This window comes from Vipera ursinii (assembly GCF_947247035.1).
Source record: "Vipera ursinii genome assembly, chromosome: 1".
Lineage (NCBI taxonomy): Eukaryota > Metazoa > Chordata > Lepidosauria > Squamata > Viperidae > Vipera > Vipera ursinii.
The window spans coordinates 126,749,695-126,760,840 of NC_139512.1; the positions used below are offsets into that span (position 1 = coordinate 126,749,695).

At 40.4% G+C, this 11,146-nt stretch overlaps 1 protein-coding gene across 1 annotated transcript in view; it reads left to right on the forward strand.

Annotated features, from left to right (window-relative positions):
• EPB41L5 (erythrocyte membrane protein band 4.1 like 5) overlaps window positions 1-10,924 on the forward strand; it is a 69,295-nt gene extending 58,371 nt beyond the window's left edge. Inside the window, exons 20-26 of the mRNA XM_083349451.1 lie at window positions 472-533; window positions 1,851-1,964; window positions 3,394-3,490; window positions 4,606-4,683; window positions 4,892-4,930; window positions 6,131-6,261; window positions 7,280-10,924. Coding sequence (XP_083205577.1) covers window positions 472-533; window positions 1,851-1,964; window positions 3,394-3,490; window positions 4,606-4,683; window positions 4,892-4,930; window positions 6,131-6,261; window positions 7,280-7,334 — 576 coding nt within the window. The 3' untranslated portion in view covers window positions 7,335-10,924. The remainder of the gene's footprint in view (window positions 1-471; window positions 534-1,850; window positions 1,965-3,393; window positions 3,491-4,605; window positions 4,684-4,891; window positions 4,931-6,130; window positions 6,262-7,279) is intronic.
• Window positions 10,925-11,146: the final 222 nt, after the last annotated feature.

The following is an 11,146-nucleotide window of genomic DNA, read 5'->3' on the forward strand; positions in this document are numbered from 1 at the left end:
ATTTCGCGTTGAGTCATCCCACTGAGAGTTGTCCCGTGGCGAGTTTGTTGAGGTAAGCCGGCTGCAGTGAGTTGTCCCATTCCATACTGAAAAAAGCAAGAAACGGCCGGGCTTGGCCAATTTCTCTAGTTTTAACTTATAGCTATGTTGAGAATATCTGTAGAGTAAAGGAAGAGGATTGCTGTTTCTTATCCCAGTGTCTACCACCTAGACACTGGAGGCATCGTAATCAGTCTTCTATTATCCAGAACATTCTCCATCCAGACACAATGAGAGCAGAAAACCTGGATACACGTCACAGCCTGCAGTGGTATAATGCATTTTTAGGAGCACATAAGAAGTGGCAGAGAAGGGCATTTCTGTTATGTTAGGTACCATTGCCTTTGATCTGTCAGGAAAAAAAATGGGTTTTAGATTATATCCTCAATAAAATTAACTTTTTGAGATGTAATTGTGTTTCTTTTCTTTTAGGTAGTGAGAGAGGGAAATGTATCTTGCAGTAAGAACAACAATGTTCAAGAAACAGCTGGAAGGTATCAATATGGAGCTTGAAATGTGCTGAAGATTTCTGCTCTGTGGTGTGAGCAGGTTCCTATACCCACTTAATAATGGAAGAAATCACTTGTAACAAAGTTTTGTAAAACTGATGTCAGTGGTTTTTAAAATGTCTGCAGGATAATATTTCTGAGAACATTAACCCAACTCACATTGTTGTGGTTTAGTCCTGTTTCTGCTTAGCCCTTAAAAAGGAGGCCTTGTGTCTTATTCAGTTGAGATTCTAGAAAATTGAATATTCCTATCCAAACAGGAGAACAAATTCATTGGGACAGGTTACTCTGTTGTTCAAGAAGGTTTGATGGTAAATTCCCATGCCTTACACCCCCTTCTTGGGCATCCTTCTATCAGAAGCTGGGGAAAAATAGTCTCAGAATATAGAGATATGGCATACCGATAGTCCTTGGGTTACACGTATTCATTCAGTGACTGTTCAAAGTTACAGTGGTGCTGAAACAATGGATCTGTGACTGGTCCTTGAAGTTCAGGCCAGCCCACATTTATGATCAGCACTCCGCTGCCTCCATTGCTGCACTCCCACCTTTGGCACTTACCTGTGCTCCCTGGCACATGCTTGGGCACTCACCCCCTCCATCCTGTGTTCCCTAGTACCTGTCCAATAGTACCCACCCTCACACTTGCAGCTGTCACTCAGGTTACAACTGCAACAGCCAGGATTACATTGCTAAGCACAGGGGTGTCAAAACTGCCAGCCCCCGCGGGCTGGTTTCATCATACCAAAGCCGCGCCCACCCCATTGCCGGCAATGCAAAAAGAGTCGCAATACGTCACGTCACGTCACGTGGGAAGTTTGACACCCGTGACTAAGCATTAGAAATTCCAGTCCCAGTTGCCTTTGTAACTCAAGAACTAGCGATATCCTTTTTCATTTTAATAAAGCTGTGGTTAAAGTTGATGTGTGTGTGTATATGAGAGAGAGAGCACTAAAAGATGCAAATCTAAAATCTCTCCAATCATAATGCTGCACTCCTAAGCACTGCTTCAAGAGCTGTGTTGCAGCACACACCTTCTCCTTGTATTGATGTCTGGCAGAAACACACAACATGAGGCAAATGCACTTACCCAGTTGCCGTTTTCCTTGGTTATTAGCTTTCCTTTTTCTTGCCTCAATACTGATATTCATGATGACAAAACATTTCCAGGAAATGGTTTGCATTAAGAGAGTTCCAAGCTGCTTTGTTTTGTTTTATTTTTTTTAATGATGAAAGAATGTTCTTGGCAACAATGGAAAAGACCTCAGTTGTTACATTTTTTTTTGGCTCTGCATTATTTAGAAGCGTTCTTCCATCAGGAAAAGAGAAAAACAGCCCTCTGAGAACCCTCAGTCCTGTGTGCCAGGAACCACGAGAGGCACTAAAAGTGATCCCAGTCACCAATGCCTTCATTCTGTAAGTCCTCTTGGGGGGAGGGGGGGTTGTTATTCCCACCGGAAAATGGGAATGCATGAAAATCTGAGACGCAATAATCGAAGAACAGTATGTGGAGCACTTGAAGGGCTCACTCGGGTAATTCTGGGAATTTCAGTCAAGTTAGGCCCGCAGGGGTGTCAAACTCAATTTCATTGAGGGCCGCATCAGCATTGCGGTTGCCCTCAGGGGGCCGGGTGGATATGGCCTGGGTGGGTGTGGCCTACTGGGTGGGCATGGCTAGAGTGCGTATGGCCTACTGGGTGGGTGTGGCCAGCTCTACATCGTTCGCATCAAGGGTGCCTATGGGGGCCTGGGCAGGAGTGGGACAGATCTGAGGGTCTCTGGCAGTCTCTGGGCCAGGGCCAAGGCAGTGGGGGCCGTTTCCTCATTGTTTCCAGGATGGCTTTGTGGGCCGCATGAAACCACTTCGCGGGCCGGATCTGGCCCCCGGGCCTTGTGTTTGACATGTCTGAGTTAGCGGTTCTGCTTTTCTTTGGGAAACCAAAGAAAATTTGGCCAAGTTTTGTTCTCAACTTGAGTAGGGGATATGTGCCCCTCTACTGAATATTGCTTCTTGTTGAACTGGCAAAAGAAAGACCCCTTCCCGAACCTTTGTTTTCCAATTAGTAAAATGAAGTTACATATAAGTGAATGTTCATAGTTGGCAGGAGCAGGATCAAGATATGCTCTAGCGTGAGAATGAAATGTAATTCCAGAATCCTTTTAAAACATCTATTGGTTAGATGAATTTATATGAATCTGCTCTTTACTTTTGGAATAGTAGACTAGTAGTCTGTTGGACCTCCTTGTAGCGGAAGTACTTTCTGTCACTCTGTGCTAGAGAGTCGGCTGTTTATTTGTATATATTGTTTATTCCTTCTACTTGATCACGGACCATGGAGATCAGTGGAATCACGGATTCTGGCAAGGATGTGCCAGTTGAACCCTAAACTAAGCAAGTTCCTTCTCTATCACTTCTCTGTGACTGAGGGGCGGGGGGTGTCTATGACATTTTGCTGAGGCCAGCTCGCCGCAGGACAACTCGCTAATATCAAAGAAACGGTGGAATGGAATCATTAAAGAAAGGATGCAAAAGGAGGGACAGAATGAAATGTGAATGGCAAAAAGTGAAAAAAATTATTTTAAATAATTAGATAGAATTTTAAAATTGTCCTGCAGTGAGTTGGCCCACGGCGAGTTAGCTGTGGCAAGTTGTCCCGTTCCCGCCTCAGGGGCAGAGTGTAGCCTTAGCAGGAAGGCAAATTACTTGGACCCTGAAGCTCCTGAGGTCAGCAGGTCATACGGCATTGATTTCAGAGGCTGCCTTTGCCTCCAGGAAGGAATTGCAAGTGACAGCAGTTCCTTCACACATGCTCTGTACCGTGGATGGTGTGTTTACATCTTCCAGGAATGAATTCAAGGAGAATACTACTACTGCCCCTGACTCCAATGATTGTGCGACTCCTCCTGATCTGGCTCCTAGAGTAGAGGTATGTTTCATCTTTGTGGGGAGTATTGTGTGGGTCTTTAGAAGCATAAAATGAGAAGTCCCAGGCAAATAGCTTGTATTAAACAGAGCAGTAATTACTTGGTTCCTGGGATAGATTCCTGGGACAGAATAATATTTAGAGTTTAATATTAAAAATGAGTTGTGCAATATCTGTGAATGTGTCCCTGTCCCCCAATTTTGCACGTAGGCACAGCAGGGGTTATGAAAATGGCAAATGAGATCTTGGCAAATGAGATCTTTTTCATGGGGGGATTTTCACTATTAAGTGAGGGGGAAAAGGCTAAGAAAGGGAAGAAAAGTCCTCATCTCCAATCTAGACAGATTCCACTCTTTCCAATATAAAGACTCTTAAAAATTATCCCAAATATAAATATATGGTCTTCCCTTCATTAAACCATAATTTGGTATTATGTATAGAAACCTTTAGATTGTGAGAAAAAATGTTGGAATTGGCAATAAAAATCTGATGTTATATTAAAATAGTAATTAAAACGCTAAAATATTAATCAGTTTAGAATGGTGAGAACCACAGTAGGAGGAGAAAGCCATTCGTATGAATTTATATTATAAGCAAATCCTGTTTTTAAAGGCATTTTTCAAAGATGGAAGTGCCAGTTACTTTATAAAATTGGGGAAAAATATAGAAAAACTGTTTTACATGTAATTTAAGGCCACCAGTGTTTGTATTCTGTGTTACAAGACTTAAGAAGCAGTTTGGTGTATCAATTAAGGAGTGGAGACTGGGGCATCATGAGTTTTAATCCTCCCTTAAGCACAGGATCAATTCACTCTTTCTCAGCCCAACCCACCTCACAGGATAGTTGTCCTAGGGACAGTAGGAGGAGGAACTGATTTATATACCGCCTTAAATTGTACAAAATAAAGGTGGGTTATAAATCTGATAAATAAATTAGTGAATGCATTGCTTCAATTCATACTGTGACTATATTAGAGACTAAAATGTGCATGGTAAAGTGAAACAATGCCATTGGGCAGCACTCCTAAACATCAGTCATAAGCTTGCGGCTTTTGCCAACATGGATGAAACCTTACACAACATTCTGCAACTTTCTCTGTCATGGAGCCTGACTTAACTATTCCATTTTTCAGAGCTCCTCTGAGAGCATGGAGATTTTGTTGACATCACAGACGAAGAATTTAATTGACTTCACGGAAGCCACGCCTCAGGTAAGAGTAAAAAATTAAAATGTAGCGCTGTTTCATTGTATAATTTAAAAACATAATTAGTACTTCCATTGTCTCTACCTAACTCTTTTTTAACTTTCAGTAACGCTTGTTTGAGCTGGTGTGTCATGATCAGTTTAGTTGATATGGCACTTGGCCAATAAGGTTATAGTATAATATTATGAGTTTTTAATGTTTCTTTTACTTTTAGGTATCTTCATCAATAATTGCGCCCAGGTGGCTGGTGCCAGTAAGTTATCGAATAATCCTTACAATTTTCATATTGTTATGTCCATTATTATTAGTAACAGTCATTCAACTGTTGTTAAAAGTGGTACAAATTACCATTGATTTATATAGTTTCAAAAAATCTGTCATTTCTATTGCATGGTGGATAGTAAACATTTTCAGCTTTATCAAAAGAAACTACCACCTAGAACTGTTACTAATAATTCTTCTGAAGAAGGCAGGACTTCCCCCTCTATTCTCCAGTCAAGTTCCTTCCTTGTGGTTATGATTGAAAATTATTCCCCTTTACTAATCCACAACTGTTTGGAGGATCTGTATATTCTGACCTGTTTCCAGGCTACTTTCTCCCTTGAAGAGTGCTTGAAGATGACCAGTTCAAGGGCTACGTCAGGCTTTGCACTTAAGGCTACACTCCAAATGCATAACTAGGTGTCACCCTAATTTGGGAGGTTTTTAATGGGTATGGTAAGTTTTTTTTTTGACATTCAAGAACTCATTTTGCTCCTTCCCTAACCATCTCTCAAAACTGAAAATGATGCTAAAACATTTGACGCTACTTATTTTGAATGCCATATTTCACTCCCAGAAAATCCCCTTCTGATATGTCCTGCCTGTTAATGGTTTTTCTAAATTTTATCTTGGCCATTATCCCAATTTAGATTGGTCATTGTCCCAACCATTGTATCTCACCAATCAGAAGGAAAAGCTATGAAGGAGAAGGTAGCCTGAAGGAAAGAATTCAGGGGCAAGGGGTAAACTGAGCATTTATTTCACATATCAATCCTTTTCTGCTGTGGCATTTGCAACAACTTGATAAGACATGTAGAGCCTTGGTGGAGCAGTGGGCTAATGCCTCCTTAAGTAACACCAGCTGCCTGCAATTAGCGCAGGTTCGCATCCCACCAGGCTCAAGGTTGACTCAGCCTTCCATCCTTCCGAGGTAGGTAAAATGAGGACCCAGATTGTTGGGGGCAATTAAGCTGACTTTGTAATAATGCCGCTTGGGGTGTGTGTGAAAGCCCTAATAAGCAGGCATATACATAGAGTGAAGGCTACTGCTAAGCTTGTAAGCCGCCCTGAGTCTTCGGAGAAGGGCGGGATATAAATGGAATTTTTTTTAAAAAAATGTCCATTTGCTGACACGTATCAAAACAAGTGTACTTAAATCACCTTTCTGACTTTCCTTTGGTTTTCTTTATAGAGTGGACTGACTTCAAATGGACCTCTGGGGAACGATTTTGCCTTATCTCTTAAGACAACTAAAACAAACACTGAAGCCCCATTGGTTACTGACCCATCACCTCCATTGTACCCCTCTGAAATCACATCCAGGTAAGGATTTTCTTTTCGTGAAATTAAAACAACCCTCCCTTGCCCTGCCTGTTATCTTCCACATGTTCCAGCCAGCTGGTTGTTGTGGGAAGAGAAGTCTACACCACTGAGAGCACACCAGTTTGAGGAACAGTAGAATGCTGAAGGAATTGTACAAGTTCTAGATTATTGTATAACTTCCGTCCATGTCTTATATAACTTCTACAAAACAATACCTACTGGATTCTTATTAATCCGGTTCTTCTGTTAGGGGTTGTGAACACTATAGTATGTTGCAATTCCCAAGCAGTCTGTTAAGTCTACCAAGTTTCACTAGTAATTTTCTGGTCCTCTTTGTGACTCAACTTGAGCAATGTTCATAACTTCACAGAAAATATCTAATGTTCCATTTACAGCGAGCAATTTCATTAAGATGTTTTGAGAGGTGGGATGTCATTGGGTATAGGATACAACGATCCCTCTGTTCATAAATGCCCTTTAAACTGTATTTCCTCTGTGTATCGTAAACTTTAAATTACAGTGTTTCTGAAAGGTAATGTGAATATTGGATGACCTTGTGTAGCTGCAGGCCTGAGGCTTAAGAATAAAAGGCTAGAGATACCCAACCCTTACTCCAAGACACCTCCAGCATTGGCCTTGGTTGCCTCCTCCACGGAGGTTGGAGGAGAACCTTTGCTCTCTTTTCCACCCCACCAACGCAGGCATGGAGCCTTCTTGACTCGTTTCCCTCCTGCCAGAGAATTGATTGCATTTCCCCCAAAATTTTGTCCACCTGGAGTAGGTTGTGAATATCTCCTTTGGTTACATAATGAGGTGAGCATCCCTCAGGGAGACTCTGCTTAAAACCTATAGCTCCTTCCCAGGGAATATCTACCTTGGGAATGCTAGATGACATCACATGTTTGAAATTGCTTTCCACTTGACCATGAAGTTAACTTCAGTCAGGTATGATTCCAAGATGGGCTTTCTGTTCATCATCCACCCAAGATTATGTATATATATTTTTTTTTCTTTCCAGTCCGGTTACTGAAGATACTACACAGCAGAAATGTTTACTCACCACTGAACTCTGAGCTTCAACAAATCTCATTTCCTAGTATATTTAGTGAGCCACTGCAAAGGACTTACCTGAAATTAAGCCATGTTCATGCCATGGTTAACAAAGAATGGTTGCTTTACAGTAAATCCTTCAACTGGAACTAAGAGTATGATTATAGGCCACCGAGCTGCTGGGAAACCTGAGTATCTTTGGCAAAATATATGGGAACAAATGCTGAGATGTCATGAAATCCACAGGGTTTTCATCTGCTGTAATGCTTTTGCTGGAGAATTCCTTGCTGCTTTATAGGTGCAAATGAAAATGCTCACAGGGATAAGCTGTTTTTTTTTTTTCTGGCTTAAACCCAATAACGGGGAAGCTGGTGGCGACTGCAAAAGAAAATGGCAGTGAGATTTTTACACTACTTTTTTGTGGCCATCTCTTTTTATCTTCTTTTGTATAATCTTATACAGTCTACACTTTTGCTAACAATATATGGAAGTGAAACTGCAGCACCTCGATTGCAATTTATTCTGCTGGCAGATGCTCTCACGAGGAAAGAAGCAGTGTTTTATTAAACAATGTCAAGGCTACTATTATGTGTGGATGGAAGGCTTTCACGTTTCGTTCCATTCAGTCACTAAAATATTGCAAGGCGTAGATGGCGCATCTAGTATGGAGTCCTTGGTGCTCTCTGAGCTTGGTTGTTGTCTTGCAGACATTTGTTCTCTTGCCCTGTCGGTGTTGGTGGGACCAGTCATTGTGGTTTCTTGATTAGGCTGTTGTTTGCTATTAGCTTGTTTCTCTTGAGTTGGTAGTTCCTTGACCGGGTTTTTTCTTTACTTCTTCATTGTTGGTCTGGTGGTAATTTCTGATCATCTGTGTATTAATTGCTGGTGAGGAGCTGTTTTACTCTTTTGGTTTCTTTTTTTTAACTTTTTGATTGTCTCTTTTGACAGGATAAGACCCTAATATATAAAAAGAGAGCAAAGCCCACCGCTTTCTAGCACTGATGAGGTTATCTAGTTTGGTAATGAAATGTCTGCAAGAAAACAACCAAGCTCAGCGAAGCTTTCCACTAGCTTTTTTTTTTTTTTTGGACAGTTCTAAGGTTTGTGCAGAAATAATCCAAGGCTTTTAAAATTGCTTCAAATGTGTACAGTTAGAATTTACCGTCCTTTTTCTGTGCTCCATTCTGTACCTTTCCTCAAGTCTGCAATAATCTTGTAGTTCGAATGTTTTTCTGCGCATGACTGGAAAATTAAAAAGCAAAATATTCACCAACATTTTGCTAACTTTCCTATGTTAGACGAGTAGCTATTTATACATCGGATTCCTTCCTTTGCCCACTAAACTGCTGATTGAATGAGTTTGAACTAAACCTACATTCTGTTACAAACTCAGGGGGGGGGGGAACCTACGTGAATCCTGAGTTTTTAATTTATGCTTAGAATTTTTGAAAACAGAAAACAAAAAATGCCCTTGGGCTTGGGCAGTTAAGATTTATTCCTATGGGTCAGCTATCGAAGTCATCCTGCATCTTCTGTCCCTTTTCAAACTAAGCAAGAAAATCGTACGACATCTTAATTCTGTTCCTTCCAAAACGGCTCTGCTTGCTGTGTGCATTAAGCTCTTTCTTCTTCTGTTTCTGACGGAAAACCTATAAGAATTTAAGCAAGGAAACCTGAGGGCATGAATTTTTGGATGGGCTCTGAAAGGAAAAGCAAAAGGCCTCCATCAAAAGCTTCTTTCCTAGTGGAAGTGATGTCAAAAATGCAAACAGAGCGTACATCACTTCACTATACATACTCTCTTTCTCAGCTGGTTGCTGCTGGTGAAATAACACTGGCTACTTTGCTTTGATATGCAGTACTTCTCTTAAGCAGTTGCTCCATAAAATATAACGGTAACCAGAGTGGGGGAGGGGATATACTGAGGCAAATAACTTAGTATCAATAACCATAGGACATATCCTGATTTCCAGAACTCAGGAGGCATGGCTTTTGAAATAGCTTAGGTAACATTTAATTGCTTATTGATTTCTCCAACATTTCTCTGAGCCAAGGTAAACCCAAATGCTCTTATGAACCTTGCCAATATTTTCACAAGGGATGAGAATATTTAGGATGACACTTAGATCCTGATGTAGAAATGAGTAGAGATTGGAGAACATGGTAGTTTGACTATTACCCAGAAAGTTAGCTTTGCTACCTTAAATTGGCTGGATAATCCTAACGGCTAGAATACTGTGTGCTGACCTTTTTTTTAAAAACAATAATAATAATAATAATAATCCAACGGCTGTTGTCATTTTATTTTACTAACCTATTTTACTACAGCTGTGACAAAAAAAAATTAAGTTAGGAATTGCTCTTTCATTACAGTATCACTGCCTCGTTTGGCAATATATTTACTGACTTGATCCTTACTCATTTAACTGACAGAATTTTCCAAAACACATAACCTATTTTCATTAAAAACAAAACAGAAACTGTAATGTGGTATGGAAAATGGAATACTATTATTATTGGCACCACATTTATCAGTGGGTTAAGTCTTCTTGGCAGATATGTACAAAGACATGAAATTACAGCTATCCCCTAAAGCAGCGTTTCCCAACCTTAGGAACTTGAAGATGCGTGGACTTCAACTCCCAGAATTCCCCAGCCAGCATAGCTGGCTGGGGAATTCTGGGAGTTGAAGTCCACGCATCTTCAAGTTCCTAAGGTTGGGAAACGCTGCCCTAAAGAACTGAAAGCCTTTCATCAATAGAACAGCCTCCACTGCAGGCTTCAGGTCTCTTAAGGGGGCTTCTGGAAATTGCCTGAGCATCTCTTGTGATTGATTAAAATGGACCAAAACAGCAGATTCTTTTGCTTTGACTAATGAATGCAAAATTGCAATTTGCATTTATTTATTGTTCACTATCAAGCTGCCCACACAGATGCTTAAGTTAGTTTGTATTTTGAACAACAGTCCTGTTTGACTGCTGAAGCCTTTCTTCCGGCTTAATTCTGAAGTTATTCCTACAAATACAATTTGCCTGCAGCATGCATAAAGCTGAAAGTCATTCATATTTGTCTGTATTTTCTTCACATGTCACACGTGACAGTACTTGTCTCTCTGGGCAAAGTGGAACACACCTTGTTGCTCCGTAACTAAAGTTTCTGTGATTATTAACGCTAATCATTAACATTCCTCTTGGAGCAAAATGTTCACCCATTCTGTGTGAAACAGGATGCATGTGGAGTGATTACAGAGCATTCTGCCATAACATTCCTAATGTGATTTAATGTTTTGATTACAGATTCCTTTGTTTTTACATGTTCTCTCCCTAATTGGACAAACTTACTATGAAGTATGTAAGAACTTCTATTTTGATTTTTTAAAGAAAAAACTAACTACTGTATTTGTATCTTTTTAAATGATGTAGCTGCTCAAAGTATAACTTATTTTTTTAAGTGTGTGTGTGTGTGTGTGTAATAAGTAATGCCAGATGTAAAAATTATGCTAGAATGATTGTGCTAAACACTGTATAAGGGAACAACAACTGTGATTTGTAGACCACTTGGAATCAATCAGAAAGTTGTAGCTTATTTCTAAATACAACACAATTGTACAAAATGTCTGCTTAAGTGTTTTTCTTCTAGCAGAACAATGCGCTAGCATTAGGGACTGCTGATCCACGTATTTCAGAATGCTGACAAAATCCTCTGCTTCCTTAAGGATATCCTGGTTTGGAGTAATATCCTGCTTTTCGCAGCAGAAGTGACCCCACATTTCTACTTCCTGGTGATAACCTAAGTGAATGTTAAAAATAGTTGCAATAAGGAGAGAAAAGGAAGG